This window comes from Babylonia areolata, chromosome 23 (assembly GCF_041734735.1).
Source record: "Babylonia areolata isolate BAREFJ2019XMU chromosome 23, ASM4173473v1, whole genome shotgun sequence".
Lineage (NCBI taxonomy): Eukaryota > Metazoa > Mollusca > Gastropoda > Neogastropoda > Buccinidae > Babylonia > Babylonia areolata.
Genome location: NC_134898.1, coordinates 10,325,019 through 10,351,867, shown reverse-complemented (window position 1 = coordinate 10,351,867; position 26,849 = coordinate 10,325,019). Strand labels below are relative to the sequence as shown.

The 26,849-nt window shown below is 41.4% G+C and overlaps 2 protein-coding genes across 14 annotated transcripts in view; one reads left to right on the top strand and one right to left on the bottom strand.

The window, feature by feature from the left end:
* The window catches only part of LOC143298205 (CUGBP Elav-like family member 2), a 34,801-nt gene extending 24,932 nt beyond the window's left edge, over positions 1-9,869 (top strand). For 2 of the 12 annotated variants that reach the window (XM_076610987.1, XM_076610983.1), the window contains 6 exons: positions 2,599-2,658; positions 3,323-3,490; positions 4,925-4,996; positions 5,877-6,035; positions 7,340-7,499; positions 9,599-9,869. In XM_076610987.1, the coding sequence (XP_076467102.1) occupies positions 2,599-2,658; positions 3,323-3,490; positions 4,925-4,996; positions 5,877-6,035; positions 7,340-7,464 (584 nt within the window). In that variant the 3' untranslated portion in view covers positions 7,465-7,499; positions 9,599-9,869. Of the gene's footprint in view, positions 1-2,595; positions 2,659-3,322; positions 3,491-4,924; positions 4,997-5,876; positions 6,036-7,339; positions 7,500-9,598 lie in introns of all 12 variants that reach the window. The other 10 variants (XM_076610988.1, XM_076610986.1, XM_076610993.1 and 7 more) reach the window with 8 other exon arrangements.
* A 3,997-nt stretch (positions 9,870-13,866) lies between these two features.
* LOC143297862 (uncharacterized) overlaps positions 13,867-26,849 on the bottom strand; it is a 25,579-nt gene continuing 12,596 nt past the window's right edge. For both annotated transcript variants that reach the window (XM_076610386.1, XM_076610387.1), the window contains exons 9-13: positions 24,004-24,188; positions 22,684-22,722; positions 19,820-20,071; positions 16,538-16,765; positions 13,867-15,721 (exon numbers count right to left, since the gene is read on the bottom strand). In XM_076610386.1, the coding sequence (XP_076466501.1) occupies positions 15,279-15,721; positions 16,538-16,765; positions 19,820-20,071; positions 22,684-22,722; positions 24,004-24,188 (1,147 nt within the window). In that variant the 3' untranslated portion in view covers positions 13,867-15,278. The remainder of the gene's footprint in view (positions 15,722-16,537; positions 16,766-19,819; positions 20,072-22,683; positions 22,723-24,003; positions 24,189-26,849) is intronic.

Sequence of the window (26,849 nt, the reverse complement as noted above, 5' to 3'; positions counted from 1 at the left end):
GAATCAGATGAGCTTCATCAGTTTCATTGTGCATCCCTCCCACCCACTCCCCCCATCCATGTCAAAATCGGGGTCATTGGCATCAACTTCACGCAGTTCTATCTCATGTTCAAAATCTTCATCTCTACTATTTGCATCTTGAAAGATTTCTTCCAATACGTGTTCAAGTGCTGGGTTTGTCTGCATGCAGCCATGGCATTGCAAACACAAGTTGAGCTTTGAACAGACTTGCAAAACGTTCGCCGTAAATATGATAATGAGCTGAATGTTTTTAGCCTATGGTACTCGGAGAGAAAGAGTTTCAAAAGGAAGCTAATTTAATGGTCAGCAGACTGTATTTTCTGCTGTGCAAGGCAAGAAATAAAGAACCGTTTTATCATGACGTATGACACACATCAACATAGCATTGGTGCATAGCATTGTTGAGCGACAATTCATGACATACGCTGTACGTCAACAGCGCAATCAAGAGGTAATGGTGGTAGACCTTTGGTCATGAAAATCTGCAGCACAGCAAAATCAGCTGATATGGCAGCATTGATGCTGTGAATCTCCATAGCGTCCAGTGGTGATGTGGCTGAAAAAGAAAATGCTACAGATGTTTTCACAGAACAAGTGCATTGCCAGCTTTTACTTAGGGGACAGGCATGTGAGATTCTGGTGCTGCATGTGGTCAGATCTGTCCTAGAACTCCCAGTGTGATAAAGAGAGAAAAAAAAACACCAACAACCTTAGAATGGGGATCCTTTTTTTTTTTTTTTTTTCCTCCAACTACCCTTTTACTGTGTCAAAGACTGCAGACGTAGGAAATGAATAACTAAGGGTAAGTTCATTTTATTGCATTTGTTGTTGTTCAGCCCAAACCTCTTCCTGTGGACTCCCCATACACTATTTCTACTGTGGAAATGAGCTTATCCTTATAATGACAAAGTTATATTCTTTTCTAAAGTATGTCTGTTTCGCAAACTTTATACATACACTACATTTTGCCTGCAGACAAGTTTACTTTTGATTGATCATATGAAAGTTCTGTAGATAAGACAATTTTTCAAGAATAAGCAAACCAACGAGAGCTGAGCTCAAAGTACAAAAAGATTAGAAGAAAGAAAATTGTCTGATTTATTGTTAAAGTTTTGACTTAAGTTATTTGATATATTTAAGCCTTGCACTTCCGACCTCTGATTGATATATCTGCAGTTTAGGGATAATTGCATTATTAACAATCCGGCCACTAATTTGAATACACATACTTCCTTGCAAATGCTGACTGTCTTGATGTGTGTTCGAAGCAATATCTCAGCAAGTATTGGCTCGATTTTTATGTGATTTTTTGCATTTTGTTAAGAGAAAAGCTATTGAGTGTGACAACATGGTTGCCAGGACATGTGATACAGTAGAGGTGGCTAAAATTTTGTTTGATTTTCCGCACAGCATCAACAAAAACAACTAGGAAAATGTGATAGTAAACGAAAGTAATGTTGTTGTTGATCAACTGAAGTGATACTGGTTATCCTGATGATGAAGGTACATCAACAGGAAAGGGGTGGGAGGTCGTGTTAGAAGAGATATAGAAAAATCCAATTTTAACTTGAAACCTTTATTTGGGGGTTTTCATTTATGATGAAACCCTCCAGATGAAAGTTGCAAGTGGAAATATTTTATACAGTGAGCTTTTGTGTTGTAATATTGTGTGATAGTGTTTTGGGGAAGGGGGCAGGGGTTGTATGTGAGTATTTATTGATAGTGTAAATGTTTAAACATGATAGTGGACACGATTGCACTTGGTTGTAGTGTCTAGTACATACACCATTTCAACCCATAAAATAAATAAACTTAGATTTTCTCCTTTTTTCAAAATATTTTGTGTGTTCTGATTGGGAGTTATCTCATTCTGTCAACGTTGGACTTGTGATAATTATATGTTCATTTTCCTTCAAGAAAACATACAGATACGCTTTTACATACTTTTGAACATAATTTGTGTGATTTTGTTTTTGTTTTAGAGGTTGGTGATTCTTTTGCAAAAATCACAAATATTTTCGGGAGTGAAAAGGGTCAAGCTTTGTTGAGTTATCCGTCAATTGCTTATGGAATATTTTTCATGTCAAGAACTTGGTAAATGTGATTAAATTTCAGCAAAATTGAAAGAAAATTATGGACAGAAAGGTTTGGAGAAGTGTTGCTTTTAGGCCTTAACATTGAAAGAAACACAGTGGTGCCACAAAACTGTTATATATGCTCAATAATTGGAAGTTCTGTGAGCTTCGAGATAAGACTATTTAAATTTGCATTCAGTATAATGAAAAAATGGAGAGGGGGAGGAACAAGTGAAAGAAAATAACCTAGGACAAGAAATGGACTGTACTCCTTTCCTGAAAACCTAGAGGCAACACTGTAGAGTATAGATGTATCAGAGGATCTGAAAGCAAATGGAAGTCTTTACGCCTACAGATAAGATGAAAGGAGATGGGTTGCTTTCAGGTTGATTGTATTTTCTGTACAGGCTTCAGACTTTTTAGTTTTACTGATTAAGTGTAGGTAAGTGGGTGCAAATGGTGTTGTCTGGCAGTGTTGGACAGTGTATATTTGTTTCAGCAGCAATGAATGCCATGGGCGGTCAGAACATGCCCTTCAATAGTGGACCTAACAGTGCTTCAGGTATGGGTCTTTGGGCAGAAAATGTCACCCCACACCCCCACCCCTCCACTCCAGTTTGCACCAGGCTGTTTGATCACGTTGATTACTAATCCCCCCTACCTTCTAATCAAGGCTTGTGTGCAAGTTCTTTTGACATTTCATCGATTTGCGTTTTGGTTTGGAATTCACTACTAACTTTACTAACATGATGGCGTGTGTGTTCTTGATGGTAAGAACACGGGAGTCAGGTGGAGACGCACGTGTGGGTGGGATGGGGAGGGGAGGGTGCTATTACCAGTGGATTTGTTTGTACCTTTGTGCCACAATGACCAAGATCCATGCTGAGTATGCTTTTGTTGCTTCACCACCAAAGTGTTTCCAGACTCCAAATTGATAATTTTGATCAAGGAAAGAAAGCGTCCAAACTGATCATTTTTGAAAAAAAAATAAAAAAATAAAAAAAATTAAAAAAAACAAGCAAAAGAGAACCCCCTCCCACCTCCCCACCCCACCAACCCCATCAACCCCTCTGAAAGAAACAAGCAAAAGAGAGCCTCTTCCCTGCCCACCCCTTCTGGATATTTTAGCTGCAAGACTGCAGCTTTCCCCTTCTTGCTTGCCTGTGAAATAAAATATAGACCCTGATAACAGTATACTCCGCATCGGATCTTGTGTGTCATTGCAGGCCAAGGGGCAGGGGGCAACTCCTCAGGGATGGGCAACATGGGTGGCAACAACAGTATGGGCTTTGGTGGTTCCTCCAGCAACAACATGAACGGGTTTGGTGGTTCGGGTTCCAATTCGGGCATGGATGCCCTCAGCCAGGCCTATTCCGGCATCCAGCAGTATGCAGGTTTGTGCTGGCTCCATGCGCATGCTTCTTGAAAAACTTTAAAATCTTATTTTCAGTGTCATTTGTGGGAGCATGCATGTGCCTGCTGCTGTTTGTTTTGGGGTGTGGGGTTGCTTTGGACTGTTGAGTGTGGTTGGTTAGTTGGCTTTCCAGTGTTGAGAACATGAATAATAATTGTGGAAGGAAGAACATGTGTTTGGAAACTGTTTTCTGCAGATGGGAGGCAAAACAAAACAAAAAAAGCAAAAAACAGTGTTTTTTAAATTTTTATATATATACTTTATGTTTCAACTTTCATCGCATTCCTGGAGTCTTCATCAAGTGTAGTAAAAAAAAAAAATTTTCAGGTGTGTATTTCAGATCTGTTAACTGGTATTTTTTTTTAAGTCAGCTAGAGTACATGAGTACTGGAATATAGATTTTGGTATGATTGATGGGGAAAACAAGATTGTTTTGGTTAACCTGAGGATTAATGAGAGTAAATATGTTCTGGTTCCACATGTTTTGGTTAACCTGAGGATTCATGAGAGTAAATATGTTGTGGTTCCACATGTTTTGGTTAACCTGAGGATTCATGAGAGTAAATATGTTGTGGTTCCACATGTTTTGGTTAACCTGAGGATTCATGAGAGTAAATATGTTGTGGTTCCACATGTTGTGGTTAACCTGAGGATTCATGAGAGTAAATATGTTCTGGTTCCACAATAACAAAGTGGAGAAAAGACGGCACAGATCTGTTCGCCTTGCACATTGAGCTTAGCCTACTCCTCATAACGGTTGTTGGGATCCTGCAAAGAATGTTTTGTCATTGCACAGTTTTGATGCTACTGCTGATTGTGTATCAACCAGTTATTGACAGAAAGGGAAACGTTCACTCCCAGGCCCTGTTTCTGTAGTCCATCCAAGAGTGCAGTGACTTAAACACACAATGACTGGCCTCCCCTTAGCCACCTCTTCTTTTCACTTCCACTTTGCTCAGCCACCTTCACATTCCCTGTCATCTGCTTTTGACGCTCACTGCTGTATTCTCTTTTTCCCTCTTCCCCCCTCTTTCTCTGTCTTCTCAGTATTAAGAACTAAGCTGGTGATGTCCGAAATGGATCATCTCTCTCTCTCTCACTCGATATATATATATATATATATATATATATATATATATATATATATATATATATATATATATATATATATATATATATATTTATTGTTTTCCTGGGCTTTCCTAGGCTTACTCCTGGTCACATCTTCTGACCTGTATCAGAAGCATTAAGTTGTCGCCTCTCTTACGGAATTTCCCGGGTTCCTATTATGCAATATGTGGGTGGGTGATCACCTTCATATTGGTAACAGGAGGATGTTGAGTATTCAGTAACCATCTAGCCATGCTGCAAACCTCTTTGCTAATCAACTGTCTTTGTGTTGTGTGTGTTTCAGCTTCTTTTCCCAATGCCTTCAATACTCAAGCTCAGATGCAGCAGAATGCAGCTGCAGCCAAACAGTCAGAAGGTCAGTAGCAGCCTGTTGAAGTGATTTATTTTGGTTATTTGCCCAAGCACTGCTTAGCAGACATTTTTTTTAAAAGAGTATACACCACAATATTGATAATTGGATTGAATTATTTTATTTGGTAAGGTTGGTTTTTTGTTTGTGATGCTGGTGCTGTTTTCAGGAGGAAGGACAGTTGATCTTGATTAGTCGGATGACATTTCTTTAGTCTTATTTGTCTTTTGAAATTATAAGCTGAAATATAATGATAATGTCCTGTTTTGTGCAAAATGTTGAGAAAACAAATGTATAGTATTCCAGATGAGTTTGTTTTTTATTGTTTCATCCTGTTTACTTTGGTGTTATGTTTACTGATATGGATGAGGAAAAAGAAACGGATAAGGAAGGGTATTGTCGGATGCATGTAAGTGAAATTCTGCTGCTGTTTTCCCCTCTGTCATTACATTTAAAAAAGATTTATTTTCATGTTGGACTAAACAAAATGTTCTTAATATAGACATTCATTGATTATTGAAAAATAGAGTTCCTTTGTTTTTTCTTTTCAAATGTTTTCCAAAGAATCAGTCTTCATCAGAGCCTGCTATGACAACTGTGACAAGCTATCATGACAATTCCAAAGAATCGTAGAAATGGGTTGATAGGAGTTGACCAGAGTTAACTATTTTGTTTCTTTTACAGTATTCAGTAGAGAGATAGAAAACTTATGATAAATTCTATAAATGTTTTACTGACAAGAGTGACTGTTTCTTGTATTTGGTAAAGGATAGGAAACTTAAAAAAGAAAAAGAAAAAAAACCACTTTCATAAGTATGTTTGTTGTGCTGTGGCGTCTTGTTTTTCCATGTGCTTTAAGTATTGTTATGACCTTTCTGGGTTACTGACGGCCGCATTCCAGGCCCCGATGGCGCCAACCTGTTCATCTACCACCTGCCCCAGGAGTTTGGGGACCAGGACCTGATGCAGATGTTCATGCCTTTTGGGAACGTTGTCTCTGCGAAGGTCTTCATCGACAAGCAGACCAATCTCAGTAAATGCTTTGGTAAGGTGGTGTGTATGCTAGCTGATGATAAAGTGTTGATGCCTGCATGGGGTGTTTGGGACTGAAGGATTTCAGAGGTGCTTCTCTGTCTTGCTCTCGCTCTCCATCTTTTAGTCTCTCACTCATTGGGACTGAAGGATTTTGGAGGTGCCTCTCTGTCTTGATCTCGCTCTCCATCTCTTAGTCTCTCTCTCTCTCTCTTGCATGTTCTTTTCCCCTCTCTTAGTTTCTCTGTCTAGTCATGGTGATGCTGAATGTTGTGTTTAGGGTTCAGTGGTTGTGTTGCTGAGTGCTATTTATTTAAGGTTCAATAGGTGTGATGCTTATTGTTGTAATGTTCAGGGTTCAATAGCATTGATGTTGAGTATTTATGATTGAGGTTCAGTAGTGATGATGGTGATTGTTGTTTTCTTAGGGGTTAAGTATTGGTGATGCTGATTGATGTTATTTTAGGGTTCAATCGCTGGGATGCTGATTGTTAATTTGTTTGGGGTTCAGTAGCGGTGATGCTGATTGTTGATATGTTCAGGATTCAGTAGCATGATGCTGATTGTTATGTTTAGTATCCAGTCTCGGTGATGCTGATTGTTGTTTGAGGTTCAATAGCAGTGATGCTTAGTAGTTATGTTCAGAGTTCAGTAGCTGTGATGCTGATTATATATTAGGGTTCAGTAGAGGTGATCCTGATTGTTGTAATGTTCAGAGTTCAGATGCTGGGAACCTTGTTGTTATGGTCAGGGTTCAGTAGTGGTGATGCTGAAATTGTTATGTTTGGGTTTCAGTAGTGGTGATGCCAGTTATGTTTGAGGTTCAGTAGCTATGATGCTGATTGTTCGAGGTTCATTAGCAGTGATGCTGATTATGTTTTCATGAGGTTCAGCAGGCGTGATGTTGATTGTTTTTTGTTACGGGTTGAATAGCTCTGATGCTGCTTATTGTTATGTTCAGGGTTCAACAGGTGTGATGCTGATTGTTATATTTGAGATACAGTAGGGTTGATGCTGACTGATATTTTCGGGGTTCAGTAGCAGTGATGTTGAACACACATATATTGAGAGTTCAATAGCGGCGAAGCAGATTGTTGTTCAGAATTCAGTGGCGGTGATTATGTCCAAGGTTCAGTGTCTGTTATGCTGATTGCTGTGTTCAGGGTTCAGTTGTGGTGATGCTGATTGTTGTTATGTTCAGGTTTCAGTAGGTGTGATGCTGATTGTTGTTAGTTCAGGTTTGAACAGCTATGAAACATCTGAATGTCAATCCAGATGTGATAGCTTATTTAATTTTGTTTATTCTTTTTCCCACAGGCTTTGTGAGCTATGATACACCAATGTCTGCTCAGGCTGCCATCACCTCCATGAATGGGTTCCAAATCGGCATGAAGCGTTTGAAGGTGCAGCTGAAGCGCCCCAAGAATGACAAGCCCTACTAGACCCTATCCCTTTTGACGTAGTACCGCTTGCTCGGGTCAGTAAAACAAAAGTTTATGTCAGAAATCAGACCCCTGCCGGAGTCTGTACTAGTTTGGTCACGGTTAAGTATGTTATTTAAACGTAATTTTAGATAGAAAATTTCCTTTTATGTCAGAAAGATAATTTTCCTTCTGTCAACTGCTCATTGTCTTTCTTTGAGATTTTTGGCTTGGAAAGGAATCAGTATCAATAGACATTACTCCTTGAGAAACAAAAACAAATGTTGTTTTTGAAATTGAGATTGAATTAATTGTCTGGGTTCTGCATAATCTATTGAAAAGTTCTGTATGATGGTATGAAAATATGGAGAGATTTTTGTTGTTTTTTTTGGTTGAAAATAAAATTGTGGTAATTGATGATAGTTCATAAGTACAAAATAGATAATGACAAATGAACTTTATGGTGAATAGTGGTAATGTTGAAAATGTGTGTTCATGAGGTCTGAATCTAGGCCATGTATCAGTGAGGTTTTGTTTTATTTTGTTTTTTCAAATACAGGATTAAAATTGTTATAAACACATTATGCTAATGTCAAAATTGTTCTGACGAGTTCATTTTCAGCTACATAGCATGGTCACATGTTTTCCTGTCGTAACATTACCCAGGCGCTCTGGATTTATTGAACACGAGGCCAGGGCAGTCACTACTAACCTTGGTCACATATTATGATGCTCAGCTTATCGCTTGCATGTTTACATTGAAACAGCATTGAGACTGAGTGGACCAGTCAGCTTAATTGTTTGCCAGAACAAGAGAGAACTTGGCTAAATCAAATTGCATCTCTGTCAAACAGTGTCTGTGCCCATGATATGGCTCGAAATCTGAGTATTCCTACCAAATTAAAAATGTTCTTATTCCTACCAAATTTCCTGATTGTTCCTACTAACACATGTCAGGGGTTAGGGTTAGCATCTGTGTATGGACTTAAATCTTAAATCTGGAAACGTCAAAAAGGGCTTCAAAAAATATTTTGGACAACAGCACATCACACAAAAATTCTCAAAAAATTTTGGTTTTTTGTTGTTTCTGGTTGTGAGAAACACAAATCCAAATGAATATCAAAACAGTCTTACACATATGTTTTTGACAAATGTTACAGTAAATCCAAGTTAGCCTTTCCTAATTGTTATTTAGCTCTACTTACATTTAAAACAACATAAGTGAACTCGAAAGAATGAATGAATGCTTGTTTTGAGCTGTGAACAGTTACCCTTAATTTTCAGGTTTGGTGTTACCATATTTTATTTGTGCAGCCAGTTTTGCTTCTAATGATTGTGCGCATTTGTATAGGTTGTACCTTGTTTTAGTCACTGTCTTATTTAGCTTAAAACACATGGCAATGGTTGTTATAAATGTGCAGTATGTTGGATGAATGTGCAATATGCAGGATGAATGTTCAGTACAATAAAATACATGATGTTGACTTTCATTTAAATATATTTATGTTAATAATTACGTTGTGATAATCATTAATTACAATTATTTTAAAGCTAATATGTGAAACGCTTTTATTTGAAAACATATGTTTATTACTCCTGTTTAATCAAGTAATGTTTAATGTTGTATCTGTGTGTGTGTACTGATTGTCTGGTTGTGTTTTGCCACACCTGAAGCAGTTTATCTTGTGAGATAATTAAGTTATTCTTGCCTTAATTATAATCAGTGTGCAATATAGTATGTCATGCTCACAGTCATAAAGTGATGTTTATTTTATTTCATTTTGTTTTATTTATTAATTAATTTATTTATTTGGAATGTTTGGAATGAAAGTATGAAAGTATATGATATTTTTACGTCTGTGTCTTCGTTATAATCCTAATAACTGTTGTTGTTTTTACAGTGATGGTCTCCATGTTGTTTACTTGTCTATGTTGTGATAATGTACCAGACCAAATTTCTCTAACTGGAGATAATGAAGTTATTCTTATCTTCTTATCTTATAGCACTTAACCATGCTGCTTTATAAAAATGCATTAAACAAGACATGGTATGAATAAGGCACAGGAATGTAATGATTATGTTGAAGAAAAAAAGCATATAAACACAAACTTGCTAAACAAATCGCACATTATCACCGTGTGTTTGTGTGTGCAGATGACAACCTGGCATGGCGTTCTTCCTGTCCCTGTGGCGTACACCTTCCGTCTTCTGTGTGTCGTTGACAAAGTGTCTTTTATTCCTTTCATGTTCTGCATTTCTGCCGTTCGTCGATCTTCGGCTTCAGCTGTTTCCTTATGTAGCGTGGTCATAAGTATGATAACCATCGACCATTTAACGTTGTGCTCTCTTCTTCATGGTAGTTGGTGTTTTTCATCCTCTTGTGTACAGATCTAGACTTGAGGGTGGGGTGTTTTTTTTTGTTGTTGTTAAAAGAAAACCGTTTATCAATCAGATTTTATCTTGCCACAGTATTCAGAGGTTGTTGAGCATTTCCCTTCCTCTCCACCACTCCCCTCACCTTAGATTTCAAGAGGTGTTCATAAGTTTTAGATTCCTATTTTTAACGGTTTCTTGTACATATCATTTGGGGGGCAGGGTGGGGGAAGGGAGAGAGAAAGACCAGGAGGAGGGCAATGTGAGAACAGTTGCATGATTGTGTCATTCTGCCAGCATTGTTCCAGAGAGCCTTCAGTGATAGAGGACAGAGAGAGAAAAAACCCCACCTGAAAGGAGCATTTTGGGACATTTTGAAAGAAGAGCTGTTAGTGCAGTGGTTGCTGTGATGTCACCTGGCAGTGGATAAAGGGATTTCTTCTCACTTGTTTTTTTCACCCTCTGAGTGAAAAAAGTCTCTTGGGGGTTGTTTTTTTTTTTGTTTTTTTTAGCGGTTTCTTTCTGTTTTGTGGTGTTTTTATAACTCTCTTCTTATTCTTCTTCAAGTTCTTGTTTGCTGTGTGTTGCAACATTGTTTTCTTGTAATTGTTTTGGAGTTAGTGTTTTCACTGGAGTGGAAAGGTAATCAAATCAAAAAAGTTTTGTTGTTGCAAAAGTTTGCCTCTGTGATTTTTGAAAGTGGGATTTTTTTTTCCCCTCCCAAGTGTGTTGAAACACGGAGTGCTGTTTTGCGTTGAAGTGCGTATGCATCAGTTGACTATAATGGGTATTGCTTTTATTTATTTTAATTTTTTTTTTTATAGCATATGCATTGATTAACTCTGATGGCTATAAAAAAAAAAAAAAAACCCAAACATTTTCATCATGTTCACAGACCTGAAACTGTTTAGTCCTTCAGATTTCAGATAGTTCAGACAAGCACTGACAACTTCACTCAGTCCACATCGTCTCCACCTTGAACAGTTGTGGAACAAGTATTAATTCATTAGTCTTTCATTATCTGTAATTGTTCTGTGAGTGTGGAACTTCATGAGTGTGGAACAGCATTATTATTGGTGTCATTGTGAAAAACTAGTTGGTAACTCCCATGATCATTGCTGACTTTGGGTATGAATAGTGTACCTTAGTTACCTGTCACTGTAATGGGCTTTCTGTTGAATGGACCTAAGTAATGGGAAACCTGACCTCATCATGTAGTACTATTGACTTTTATATTGGTCTTACTGGTAACTTCAGAGTAACATCTTTATCCACATAACAATTTCTCAAAGCTGTAAGCATTTTTGCAGATTAAAGCAACCATCATACACATTGGTGTGGAAGCTGTCATTGTCAGATTATGTTTATTTCAAATTCTGTTGTTTTTATTCCTTCTTTTCTCACTGCTTTTCACACCCTCTGATAGTTAAGAGCCTGTACAATAGCTTGTGTTTTTTGTCTTTTTGGTTTTGTTTGTGCTCTTGTTTTGTATCGTTGTACTTGATTTATGTCATCCATGTATTTTGATTGGTTCTGTATCTTTTTTGCTGTTGTGTGTGCTTAGCTGGGACGTTGGTTTTCAAACACTTTCTCTTTTCTGCCATGGAAAAAGAAATAGTTCACATACACTTGTTCTTTGTTGAAGTTGATTCTACATGTTTGAAATACATATTGTTCACGTCAAATATCTGTTTGGAATTAGTTGACATTGCCATGAAATTCCTCAGTATTTATTTAAAAAGAAAGTGATGTGTTTTATATACCCTATAGGTTGCATTCACTCAAGCTCAAAGGACTGAATAGTACTCCTATTTCATTGTACTGCGCATGTTCTTTGTTCAGATTTCACATTTATGTTAACAAGTTACTCTCCATCACCACAGAAGTAGTAATGAAAGCCATTCTGAGAAAACCTGACAAGTAGGAAAGAAAATCAAAAGTTTCTAGAGACAGTTGTGTGCCGATAGCTGTGACAATCATCTTTAATATGTTGGAAATGTGTATACTGTACTTTGCCACTGAAGCATTGACCTATTTAAGGGACAAGTCTAGTCACCGATGTGTGCATCTCATCGTCAGTGGGAAATGTGCTGTATTTTGTGCAGGGGACCAGATCAGTTCATTGATTAGTTTATCGAATGTGTCCATCCAAATGGAGAAAGTTCGTTTTCTTGTTGTCTTGTACGGAATTGGTGCATGCTTTAATCTGATTCTGAAAGGAGAGGAGGGGTGGGGTAAAAAGAAAGCTGAAAGTTTGACTTTTTGAGTGTTTTTACTGTGGCTCAAGAATGATGTGACAACCCACACCATTTTTTTTTTCTCACTTGCTCAAATTACCTGTCTCGGGTTTTTGAAATTTGTTCATTTATTTATTTTTGTTTACTGTACTGCTTTTGAGAAATAATACGAAAAGGATGGCTTTTCCATTTGAAATTGTGTGTGTGTGTTTCATCCCGTCATGTTACATTCTAGTTGTGTAAACAACAAACCATGATTGTAACCCACAGCTTCCCTTCGTCTGATTTAGGCAGGCACCAATGTGAGATCTTCTGCGTACTTGTCCATGTCAAGAAGTTGATATGTCAGGTTGTGGCAAACTGTGCCATGGCTGTCGGTCTAAACTCAGGACTAAATGTTCAGTGTACTTGTAAATTTGTCCAAAAGGTAAATACTTTTGTTTTTTGGGGGGGAAGAGAAAGAATAAAGAGTATTGCTCCCATTGTGTGTGGTGGTACTTGATGTTGTTCGCTGAATTGTATGCCGTGGTTTGTTAGCTTCATGTCCAACGTGTAAATGTATTGTTGTTTTTTTTGTACTTTGTCAAAATGGAACTCAGTATTGATCCTTCTGTCTTCTTGATCTTTGTAGTAGCCAGTTGAATCTCCAGTGCTTTGGGAGTTCCCACTGCCAGCATTTTCCCCTTTAGGTAGACTTGGTGTGAATCAATTCTATTCAGCATTGCAAACCTTTTTCATTTTGGCACCCAGACAGGACATTTATTCTGAACCAGCAAAAGAATTTGTTTTCCTCAAGCCTAATGAAATGAGAATGTGTTCATTTTTTTTGCCCCCTTATTGAAAGAAGTATTCCCCTTGACAAAAAGAATAAAATCTGAGGGGGGGAAATGATAACAGAAAGAAAATGCATTGTTTGGTTGTGAATTTTGACATTATTATGGATAGTTTGACTATCATGGCCCCATTTTTGAAAGATTATTATGGGTAGTTTGACAAATACACCCTCTTTTTTTTTTTTTTTTTTTTTTTTTTGTTTGACTATCATGCCTCCATTCTCCAGAAAATGAATTCTGCAGGGTTTTTAATTTTGATTTCATTTCTAGCACTGAAACAAAGATTTTTTCAGTATTAATGTCAGCCTGAAAATTATCTGCGTATTGTACTACTGGCCTTAAGACTCTTCTGGTCCTTTTGGAACAGCCGTATTTTTGTTGTTGTTGTTAAAAGGAATAACACAGACGATCAACTTGAAAACCCCTTTCCGTTGTTTGTTACAGTTGTTTTTGTCTCCTTAGCCAGTCTGTGGCTGTTTGTATTAGTTTTGAATTGAGTTTGGTTATGTTGAACAGAGGATTTGAAAAGGAAATGGTATTGAATAAAAATTTTAAAAAACCTACAATGCCTGTGTGTGTTTGCTGGGTTTTTGTTTGTTTTTTTTTAATAATTTTTATTGTATTTTTTTATGGTAATGGTAGTTGTTTCTATTTGTGTGCATATTAATGGTAGGCAAATGATAACGTGCTTGAACCAGCACTAAAATAGTTGTGGTAAACCAGTGTTGACCTTTTAAAAAGAAGTTAGCACTTTGAAGGGCCCCAGTTTATCACAAGTTACATACTGACAGAACCCCTTACTCCAATCGAAAGGAAAGAAGGGGTTAACCTGGTACCAGTTGATCAGTTCAGTTCATGGATGTGAATGGAATATTCTGCAAGCTTGGTTAGCACTGATGAGTAGACATGGTAACAAGGTTTCTTCATGCTCAAAACATGCGTGTGTTTATTGCAGAAGAAACAGCCTGTTTTTTTTTAATTTTTTTATTTGGTTTGGTGGTGGTTCTCAGTTCTTAAAGCTCTTCGTGAATGATGGGTCTATATAAAAATGTAAAGAAATGAAAAGAAATAAGTACATAATCTTGCAGTTGCAGTGTATGCACATCACTGACAGTGACTGAAACAGTGCATTCATAAAATTAAAAAAAAAACACTTTTAAAGGACGAAAGTACACTTTCCAACACCTGATACTAGTATGGTATAGATTAAGTGGTAAAAAAGATGATTTTTTCATGGCAGAAAATGTTTTCCAATGGATCAGAACTGAACAGTACAAAACAATACACCTAGTACCTCGATCAGATGTAGAAAAATTGCCAAAACAGTGTGCTACACATATCAGAAAGTTAACAAAAGATTATAATTACCCTTTCACATCATTAATATTGTATGTTCCCAACTTTCAGTCATCTTAAACCTTTTGCGCTTTGCAGGATTGTCACAGTTTTGCACTTTACAATTGAGTAAATTAATAGATATGGCTCAAGACATTTTAAGACACAAAAAATAAAGGAAATGACAATTATTTACACTGAGTTCTTAGTATGGAGTCAGATTTTCAGAAGCATTTTCTTTAACTTAAAAAAAACCCCAACAACCATTGATAGCCAAATAACTACAAAAGAACCCATCAGGTTATTGCTATTCATGGTGGACATTCACTTTCATCCATTCTCAGGCATTATTAAAACAAAACTATATATATATAATGTTTTTAAAAGGAAGAAAAAAAGAATGGATTTGAAACAGTTACCATAGCTACTCTTCATTCGGGTCTCAAATTAAGCCTGTATTTAGCACGCTATAAACATCACATTTTTATTTATTGTCTTTCACAGGAAGCCCCCCACGCCCACTCCTCCAATCCCCCAAAATTAAAATCGTTATCATTATTTTTGTTTTTTTTAAAGATGCAGACCCAAGTACCATTGTGGCTCTTACAATTCAACCACAACTGCAATGTCTAAAAGATTCCCCTCTTCCTCTGCTCAGTACCACGACAGCAATTACAGGTTGAACTGTTACATCTCGGAACTGCAATGACTTAAAGAATCCCCTTTGCCTCTGCTCGCTTCCACTACAGCAATCACAGGTTCAACTGCTATGACTGAACGAATCATCTCCTTTGCCAAAACACCATGACTATACTAAACACTCCTTATACCCGTCAATTCCCTCATCACTACTATGACATAGGTTATCCCTACTGAATACCACGACAATGTTTATTATACCTAGCTGGCTAGTCCCCATTGCCCCTTCTCTCTGCCATTACAATGACTATAACTACTGGCATTTACATTTTGCACCTTGCATCATCCCCTCTAACTTTACTAGTAAGCTCTGCGATGGCATTACTTATGTACACCCTGCACCCTGTCCACCCTTGCTCAGGCGAGAGAGGTCTTGACAGGCAGCTCGCCAGCCTCCTGACCGCCTGTGGCGCCCAGCCCAGCGATCATGTCGTCCACCTGGCTGTACACAGGTGGGGACATCACCTCCTGAGGGGGCAGAGAGTACTGCGGCACCCCGCCAGAACTGGCTGCCGCATTCAGGTTCCATCTCGCTGCTCTGGACCCTGGACCGTTGGGTGTGGCGATTCCCGGCTGGGCCACTCCTGAGGAGTTCTGGGTGGCCCCACGCTGCCGACACCAGAAAAAGGCAGCCAGAGCGATGAGGACGATGACGATGAGTAAACTGGCGACACCCACACCAATAGCGGTGGAAGAGTGTGAGGGGCCATCTAACTGATGCTGATGGAGTGTCTGGGGGATCGGGTGATCATGGTCGTGATCATGGTCCGCAGGATGAGGGAGGAAGCCATTGCCTTTTTCTGCACAAGCAGTGTAACATTTTCAAGATAAACTGAATGGTCTGTCAGTTTATTTAAAAGACACATGCGGGTGCACACACACACATACACACACACACACACACTTACACACATGCTAATTGTTTTTACTATTGCGACAGTGCAACAAAAGCCCTGACAAGTACACATACTTTAAAAACCGAGAAAGCTGATTCTATCGGAAAAAGAAAACTCCATTTGCTTACCCAGTGATCAGGAACTCTTAAATTTCCCCACACTGATGCAGCTGACCAAACAAGTCCTCTGCACAGTGATCAGAAATGTGCAGTCTTTAGTGATGCAGGAGGTACCTGCAGTGATGCGGGAGAACTTGCAAGACTTACCCGTAGTGATGCAGGAGAGCTTGCAAGAGTTAACCACAGTGATGCAGGAGAGCTTGCAAGAGTTAAACACAGTTATGCAGGAGAGCTTGCAGGACATAGGCAGTGATGCAGAACTTTCCAAGACTTAACCACAGTGAGGATGAGAACTTACAAAACTCAACCCACAATAGTCGATCATGAACCTGCAAAGCAAGCCTGGTAGTAAGCAAGTAATGGAAAAAAACAAACAAACAAACAAAACAAAAAAACCCAAAAAAACAACAACAACAAAAAAACCCACAAAAATCAGCGTCCAAGCAGCAAGACATCATTGCAAAAAATGAAACACAAATTAAGCTTCTCTCTTACCACCTTCATACATCCTTATTGTCTCAGTAAACTCGTAAACGACGCAACAGCAGACACACATTGAACTTGTACACAACCCAAACAAACTAACAAGCACTCTTCTTACCCACGGTGATGACGAACTTGCAGATGGCCTTGTTGCCCTGGAAGTCCTCAGCCAGGTACTCCACGACATACTGTCCGGGGCCCAGCCTGATGCCTGGGTTCCGGCGGGAGGTGGGCGGCCTGGCCAGACCCACGTTGTCCCGGGCGATGGGCACCTCCCACTCCACGGGGCCGAGTTTGGGCACCGCCATGTCCAGGGGGCAGGTCAGGAACTCCGGTGGGTAAGGGTCTGTGGATCGTGGAGTTGATGATCATGAATGAATGAATGTGTAAATGAGGTAAAGCATAAATATAAATAAATGAAAAAATCAACACGTACATAAGTTGTGCGTTTACAGTGCCACACCCACCCAGAAAAACCGAGAGACAAAAACAGGGAGAAACAATTTAATATACGTGTACAACACACACACACACTGATTTACATTTGTTTGGGTGGGGTCTGGGGGGCGCGCATCCAATATAATTACAGTTGTTGACAGACGTTACCCACTCTCTCCGAAAGATCGACAATAGAGACGAGGGCGGCGTGTCACCGCTGCTGACATTATTAACATATTAAAGGAGACGGCCTCAGGGCATGAAGGCACCCAAACGCCTGAATGTCAACAAGCTGGAGCAATGTAACATCAAGCAGAGCTTTGCTGACACCCTGGAGGAACGCCTTGGACAACCAGAATGTGGAGGCAGCATGGGGCGCACTGCGTGAGACGGTGTACAACACTGCCATGGAGTGCCTGGGGCCTTCTGCCAGGAAGCACAAAGACTGGTTTGATGAGAACTGCACTGAGATCAAGCAGCTGCTGGAAGACAAACGCCAATCCTACAGAGCCCACATTGAAGATCCCAAGTCACAGTCAAAGAAAGACATACTGAAGAGTGCACGCAGCACCATCCAGCTGAAGCTGCGGCAGATGCAGGATTCCTGGTTGAGCAACAAAGCTGATGAGATCCAGGGCTTTTGCAGACAGGAACGACATGAAGAACTTCTATAACGGCCTGAAATAAGTCTACGGTCCCACCACCTCCGGATCTGCTCCACTCCTCAGTGCTGATGGTTCTACCCTAATCACTGACAAGGAAGGGATCCTTGAGAGATGGGTTGAACACTTTGACAGCGTACTGAACCGCCCTTCCACCATCAATGATGAAGCCATCGACCGACTCCCCCAGGTGCCAGTCAGTGAGTCGTTGGATGCCATTCCAACTTTGGAGGAGACCCAGAAAGCTATCTGTCTGCTATCCAATGGCAAAGCCCCTGGCTCAGACTCCATTCCAGCTGAGGTCTACAAAGAAGGTGGTATGGCGCTGACTGAGAAGCTTCATCAGCTATTCCAGCTCATCTGGCAGCATGAGGCAGTTCCACAGGACTTCAAAGACGCTTCCATCATACACCTGTACAAGCGCAAAGGAAATCGTCAGGCCTGTGACAACCATCGTGGAATATCCCTGCTGTCCGTCGCAGGCAAGACTCTGGCCAGAGTGCTACTCAACCGTCTCATAGCGCACCTTGAGCAAGGTCTCCTACCAGAGAGCCAGTGTGGCTTCCGGAAAGAACGCGGGACTATCGACATGGTGTTTGCTGCCAGGCAGCTCCAGGAGAAGTGTCTGGAACAGAACGCCGACCTTTACTCCACCTATGTCGATCTGACCAAGGCCTTCGATACTGTTGGCAGAGATGGCCTTTGGAGAATCATGGCGAAGTACGGATGTCCCAGAAAGTTCATCACCATCATACGGCAACTACACGATGGGATGCTGGCCCGAGTCCAAGACAACGGAGAGACTTCAGAACCATTCCCTGTCTCCAACGGAGTCAAGCAAGGGTGTGTTCTTGCCCTCACCCTGTTCAGTCTCATGTTTTCAGCCATGCTGACAGATGCCTTCAGAGACGCTGACGTAGGCATTGGCATCAGGTACCGCACAGACGGCTCACTCTTCAACCTCAGGAGGCTTCAAGCAAAAACCAAGGTGAGGACAGACACTTCAACGACTTCCTGTTTGCTGATGACTGCGCTCTCAATGCTGCCTCCGAAGCTGACATGCAACACAGCGTCGACAAGTTCTCTGCTGCCTGTGACAACTTTGGCCTCACAATCAGCACAAAGAAGACTGAGGTGATGCATCAGCCAGCTCCAGGAAAGCCTTACGTTGAACCAAACATCTTCATCAACTGAACGGGCAACGACTGAATGCGGTGGACAAGTTCACATACCTGGGCAGTACACTCTCTCGCACAGTTGTCATCGACAACGAGGTGAATGCCAGACTCGCCAAAGCCAGCGCTGCCTTCGGCAGACTCCATAAGAACGTTTGGAACATGAGAGGCATCACCCTGGAAACGAAGCTCAAAGTATACAAGGCCATAGTTCTCACCACACTGCTCTATGGATGTGAATCATGGACGGTTTACAAACGCCACGCCTAAAAGCTGAACCACTTCCACACCACCAGCCTCAGAATACTTCTCGGCATAAAGTGGCAAGAGAAGATCCCTGACACAGAGGTGCTCACTCGTGCAAACTTGCCCAGCATCTACACCATCTTGATGCAGGCCCAGCTGCGCTGGGCAGGCCATGTAGTTCGCATGCCAGACCACCGGCTCCCCAAGAAACTGCTGTACGGTGAACTCCAACATGGCAAGCGCTCCCATGGAGGCCAAAAGAAGCGCTTCAAAGACACTCTGAAAGCTTCTCTGAAGGCCTTCAACATCAGCCACGACACATGGGAGCTGAATGCAATGGACAGACCAAAGTGGCGTTCAGCTGTCCACAAAGGCGCCAAATCGAGGCCAACAGAATCGCTGCAGCAGAGCAACGCAGGCAGGCCAGGAAAAGCAGTGACAGCAAGTCCCCGACAGCCGCCACCATCCCCTGTCCACACTGCGTCAGAACCTTCCGGGCGCGGATTGGCCTGACCAGTCATCTGCGCACCCACAGAGCCCAACCCACCCACCCCTAGGATGACTAGATGGTCTTCGTTGATCCCGACGGACGAACCACATTAAAGGGGAAGGTTCTCACATTGAAGATGTGGATAAAGACACGAATACCGCATTTCTAACGGGTTCTAACGACGAAAGCTATAGGCAGGGCTATTCGGACACCCACTGGACATCAGTGGAGGGGGGTAGGGGTGGTGGAGCAGGGGGGTAGAGACAAGTAGAAGAGAAGCTGTCCTGAGTGAGCTAAACGAAAGGACGTAAGAGCACAACAAAACAACAGCGACAACAACATCTTTCACCACCACCATCACCACCCTCACTCCCACTCCCTCCCCATACCATGGATCCTGATGTGAAAAGCGCACTGGGCAAAGTTGCCCTTGTCGTCCCTGGCCGAGGTGGCGGTCAGCAGCTGGAAGTTGTCCTCTCCCTTGCCGGCCGTCACCTTCTCCATGGAGTACATCACATCCAGGGGGTCTCCTTTACAGTCCTGGGCCTCCAGGCCGAGGTTCACCACCGTGGCCAGATTGGTGTCTTTAGAGTCTACCTCCACCACCACCTGCTTTCTGGGGCAGTTGGTGAAGTGGGGATCTGCAAGCGTACAGCGGGTGAAACATAAATTATTAGATCTGAACAATCGATGGAAAAAAAAAATCGCATTAGCCTTTTTGAAAATTCACAGGGTCAATTCAGGAATTAAAAGACCCGAATTTCGCACGAATTTTGCTGTGAAACTTTTCTTTCGCACGAGGGAGCGTAGGTTTTGACTTGCAAGCTAATCTTTTCCAATCTTTGGGCAGATCCCTTCTCGACTTGGGGGTTGCGCATGTTTGATGAGAACCCCCTTTACCAGGTGCGTTACTTGAGTACAGTTTCATCATTAACCGCGTGTATTTCTTGAAGAGATATCCATTCAAACCAAACTCCTTGATAAGTTATACAGTAAGCAACTGCTGCTGCCAGAAGTTCAAAATGTCGTTCATTCAAATTAGATTCTTCGTCTTTGCTTCATTTCTCTTCTCCCACGACAAAAAGGCTGCATTCAAAATTCTCACAGGACGCTTGCTTCCATTGTATCGGCGCTATGGTTTCGGACAAAACTGGCGGGCAAATTTATTGTCTATGGATGAACCGCTCTCTCTCTCTCTCTCTCTTTTCTGCGCATGCAAAAGTTATACATAACTTCTTCGCAAGTGGTTTTCGCACAAGTTTTTTCGGGTCTATGGAATTCCGCTTGGTTTCATACCGAACACGGACAGATGGACACGCCCATTGCTTTTCTGCTGTCTGTTCGTGGCCGTAAAAGCGTACGTATTATAAAGACGGATAAAACGGCAACGGAGGAATGGAAAAAAATAGTACAACTTTGCTACTTTCAGATCTACATCTAGTATCACCGGAAACGCCGCTCGTTATAAGAATCTCGATTTGATCAAAACGACATATTACGGCTCCCAGACACAAACCATGGACAGCAACCATATCTAACTAAGATTTGATAAAAGAAGTACGCTGCCGCAGGTAATTTGTAATTACATTAATCCTTTAATAACACTTTATAAAAGAAACTCTGGAGCTCCTTGAAGCTTTATCATCATGAATACATGCCATGATGTGACATTTGGTATCATTGTCAATATTTCCTTTTTTCTTGTTCTTTATTATTTTGTTATTGTTCTTCATCTTATTATTACTATTATAAGTATTATCATATTGAAAAATAACCCTTGTGTCTCAACAGGTTAATGATTTTTTTTCGATGTTCATTGATGGACCATATGTTTTGCTCTGTGAATGTTGAATCACACTGATGTCGTGAAATGTCGAAATATAACCTTGTGTACAAAAAAAAGAAGAGAGAGAGAGAGAGAGAGAGAGAGAGAGAGAGAGAGAGAGAAAGGGGGGGGGGAACCTAACCCCCCCCCCACCCCCCACCCCCAAAATACCCCATTATTTCTTAAATTACAGAAAAATCCGTTCCAATCGAGACTCAAGTTGGTTGTGGCAGCTTTGAAATGTTGTAACTCGTCAGGGTACTGACAAAAGGATCTTTCAATTTTTAGATGTACTAAAGGAGATGACTTTCGATTACCCCACCCCGCAATCACCTAAACAAACAAACACACACACACACACAAACCGAAAAAAAAAACCAAAACGCCCGGACCCCCCCAAAAAAAACAACAACACACAAACAAAACAAAACAAAACAAACAAAAAAAAAAAAAACACACACAAAAAAAACAAACAAAACAAAACAAAAACAAAACAAAACAAAAACAACAACAAACAACCAACCAACCAAACAAAAAAACATTAACCCCCCACACACACACACACACACAAACAAACAAAAACAAGAGAAGCAAGGCCTTCAAGACTCACTTGTGATAAATTAAGTCCCCTAGCATTAATTACAGAGTAATTTCCCTTTTTTTACTATCTGCACCAAAACGTTTGCAAAATAAATAAAAATTCCATGCTTAGCAAAAGAAGTTCCTGTTTGAACAAAAAACTATAATAATGACTCCTCTTGTTGTTGTGTCAGAATAAGAGGTCAAAGTGCCAAGTTTAGAGAATACAAAAATTATAAATATAACAGTAAATGCAGTTTGCATATAATTAGGCTTCTTTTTTAAAAAAAAATTTTGTGCCCATCCCAGAGGTGCATATTGTTTTAAACAAGATGACTGGAAAGAACTGAATTTTTCCTATTTTTATGCCAAATTTGGTGTCAACTGACAAAGTATTTGCAGAGAAAATGTCAATGTTAAAGTTTACCACGGACACACAGACAACCGAACACCGAGTTAAAACATAGACTCACTTTGTTTACACAAGTGAGTCAAAAAACCCCGGACAAATCTGTTCTGATGCGTTGAGTTACTGGTCGTCAGTGATGTCTCAGTATGGCCGAGGGGAAGTAATGCACTATTAAAGTATGGAAACCCATGAAAAGTTAGTAAAATAGTCATGGATTGTCGTTCGTGCTCAGAGTGAACGTTTTTCGCCACACTTGAGCAAGCATCAGTGAAGAAGACCATGCATGGTTTACTGTTGTCGGAGTACACAATGGGAGAGGTGGAGGCATGCACATCTGTGTGTGTGTGTGTGTGTGTGTGTGTGTGTGTGTTTGTGTAGGGCCGGGTAGGGATAATGGGGAGGAGGACAGGCGAAATCCTAAAAACAGATTATTCACTTACATGTGTAGTTTCCCGCACAAACAGCAACGCCCGGGTCCTCTGTAACCACAAATCACACACAACACACACACACACACACACACACACACACACACACACACACACACACAGCACAACACACACACAACACAACACACACACACACACGGCACACGCATAAGTACATAAACGGATGCAAACATAAATCGAAAATCATACACAAACACAGATTACAGTAGAATTTTGAACACATACATGTGCATACATACGCACGTACGCACTCACGCACACGCACGCACACACACACGCACACGCACACTTTTTCATATGCGCAACAGCAGCATCAACAGTTACAGTAGTAGTAGTTAGTGCTGCAGCTGCTACTGGTGCTCTAAAAACTGCTACTGCTACTACTACTAATTCCATACTACTGCTGCTGCTGCTGCTGCATTTACTACTACTGTTTCTGGTACTGCTACTTCTACTGCTGCTACTGCTGCTGCTTCTGTTGCTGGTGTTACCGTGACAACAACTACTACTGCTGCTGCTGCTGCTGCTACGACTACTGGTGCCCCTTTTTTTCACAGCAATTGTGGTGCAGCATATATGGATCTGTCCGCATGCATGGACACCTCTTTGAGACTGCTTCCCGTCTACCACCCAGTATTACTTTTGCTGCTGCTTCTGCAGCCACTACTCCTATCATTACTCAGTGCCACATGACAGCTGTCAGTCGGCTCTACCTAAGAAGGCAGCCTGTTGTGCAAATGACTCCGTGTTTTGTAAAGCTCTCAGGGTTTCCTAAGCTATGATAGGCGCTTCTGTGGAGTGATGGCCTAGAGGTAACGCGTCCGTCTAGGAAGCGGGAGAATCTGAGCACGCTGGTTCGAATCACGGCTCAGCCGCCGATATTTTTTCCCCCCCTCCACTTGACCTTCAGTGGTGGTCTGAACGCTAGTCATTCGGTTGAGACGATAAACCGAAGTCCCGTGTGCTAGCATGCACTTAGCGCACGTAAAAGAGCCCACGGCAACAAAAGGGTTGCACCTGGCAAAATTCTGTAGAGAAAGGCACTTCGATAGGAAAAACAAATAAAACTACACGCGGGGAAAAAAAAAGAAAAAAAAAAGGGGTGTGTGGGGGTGGGTGGCGCTGTAGTGTAGCGACGCGTTCTCGCTGAGGAGAGCAGCCCACCGGGATTTCACACAGAGAAATCTGTTGTGATAAAAATAAATACAAATACAAATATAAATGAAAGTTATATCATCATTATCATCATCATCATCATCATCATACTGCAACTGTGCTTTCCAACCACCCCAAGGTTTCTTTTTTTTTCACCTTCGCAGACGGGGCAACACTCGCCCTCGCGCGTCACGAGGTTGGTGCAGTACTTGGGCTTGGGCGGGCACCGGATGCGGGCACACTCCACCACGCCCTGCGGTGCCCCCACGTGAGACGCGTTGCACGTGCACAGGTGGCAAGGGTCGGGCCGAAAGGCGATGCCAAGGCTGTACGTCTCGTTGCTTGGTTTTTGTTGTTGGTTTTTTTAAAAATTTTTACAAGAAATAAAACATTTCTTTTAAAATTACTAACACACACGCAGACACAGACACAGACACATACACACACACACGCACGCACGCACACCACACACACACACACACACAGAGACAGAGACAGACACACACACACACGCACACACACACGCACGCACGCACGCACACACACACAGACACACACACACACACACATCCACAGGATAGTTCCATACAGCAGGAGCAATAGTAAACAATGTTGGCATGATGAGGGCATAGTCAACATTACACAGGAAGACGTGCACAGGTTGAACATTTTCCTTTGATAACTTAAGATGAAATATGTAGGAAGAAAAAAACAAAGAGAGAGAGAAATTTTACACACGTCGTGTTCAACGCATCTTTGGAATGGGTAGCATTTTCAGTGTCTTTCTTTTTCTTTTATTCATACAAAGGTTTACACAGAAAAAAAAGTCACTTGTATATATTAGAAAGTAAAAAACATAACTTTGCTCTGAATACTGACAATTCCACAACAAAATAACATAAAGCAATAAGTATTCGTAAACATGTTGATTCCATGAGATATTACGAGAAAGTCTGTGACTGTGTTGACAAAATCATACATATTTCTTCTTGTTGGAGGAAACTTTGTTTTACGTAATTCAATTGTCTTTGATGGGTATGTATTAGTGGAGTGATGGCCTAGAGGTAACGCGTCCGCCTAGGAAGCGAGAGAATCTGAGCGCGCTGGTTCGAATCACGGCTCAGCCGCCGATATTTTCTCCCCCTCCACTAGACCTTGAGTGGTGGTCTGGACGCTAGTCATTCGGATGAGACGATAAACCGAGGTCCCGTGTGCAGCATGCATTTATCGCACGTAAAAGAACCCACGGCAACAAAAGGGTTGTTCCTGGCAAAATTCTATAGAAAAATCCACTTCGATAGAAAAAAACAAATAAAACTGCACACAGGAAAAAATACAAAAAATAGGTGGCGCTGTAGTGTAGCGACGCGCTCTCCCTGGGGAGAGCAGCCCGAATTTCACACGGAGAAATCTGTTGTGATGAAAAGAAATACAAATACAAATAGGTGTTTTTTTGATTTTTTTTTGAAGCTCCGTGACAGAGTCGGTTAGGCGTTGGACTTGTGATCCAGTGTTCACCAGTGATCAGGGTTCGAGGCCTCGTTTCCTTGGAGGGGGGGGGGGGCATTTCAGTCCCGTTTTCCTCGTTTCAACCAGACATGAGTGGTAGGTTCAGAGCTCCACGCGCAAGAACATCTCGCTACATTAATTCATTTATTCCTACAGCCATTCGCGCACACAATCAAAACATCCAACACACTAACTCATGAGTGAACCCTCCCCCCCCCCCCCCCCCCCCCCCCCCCAAGCCCCCTCGCCACAGCAACACCTGAACTTCACCAGCAGACGAGTGCATGGGAGCAGACATTATGCGTGCATGTAGGACTGAGCGGGTGAGCGCGGGCAAGCATTTCTGTGTGTGTGTGTGTGTGATCGGAAGTGATTTTTAATTATTTTCTTATTTTACTTGGATTTCATGTATCTTAATGTTAATGTACTAATTTTATTATGTTATGTGCATGCATATGTTGTATGTGTGTGTGTGAGTGTGTGTGTGTGAGTGAGTGAGTGAGTGAGTGTGTGTGTGTGTGTGTGTGTGTGTGTGTGTGTGTGTGTGTGTGTGTGTGTGTGTGTGTGTGTGTGCATTTTACTTATACGATTTATTCCCTTGATGTTGTTACTAATGTATTGTTGTACAATACCTTCTGGTCTCAACGTGTGTGTGTGTGTGTGTGTGTGTGTGTGTGTGTGTGTGTGTGTGTGTGTGTGTGTGTGCGTGCGTGCGTGCGTGCGCGCATGTCATTTTTTAGTAATCTATACCTTTTTTGTTGGATGTTTTCATTTGTAAATATTGTTGTGCAATACCCTATTGTCTTAACATGAGTATGTGTGTGTGCGGAGGGGGGGTTAGTCAATCGTCAGCTATTGGGAATTCTTATTTGACTAGTGTTAATCTCTTCTTATGTTGCGCATGATGATTTTATGCCAGTGTTTACAACGAACCTGTGATTGCACAACTTAATTTCCATGTGGATTAATAAAGTGTTTTTTGATTGATTGATTGATTGATAGGTGTGAATGGGCACCTGACTGGCTGAGGAAGGTTAAAACGGAGGAAGAAAAGGATTGAGCACCGCCTTCTACTATGCCGAGCCCTGGACTCCGTGTGGATTGTGAAGTCACTACACCGGTGGCTGTACATGGAGATGATTTGATTTGATTTGATTTGATATTATTATTATTATTTTCTATTTTGCTGCTCCATCATCTGCACCATTTCAGTGGCATTACTCCCACGCCGCTCACTTAGATTCCCTCATACACGGCCACACCCGGCTTCGTCCGTCACAGTTCCACCGTCGGCAGTCCGCAGGGAACTATCGATGTTAGGTCACGAGGAGGCCGCACACCAGAGGAGACCCTGCACTACTGCTGAGTCACTTCGGTGGTGTTCAGTGGTGCCTGTTCTGATTTAACGTACTTAGGACACCACCTACTAAGCCCCCTACTGACGACAATAATGGCTTAGTCGCGGAGCCAGACTGAGTGAGCGCCCCTCCCAG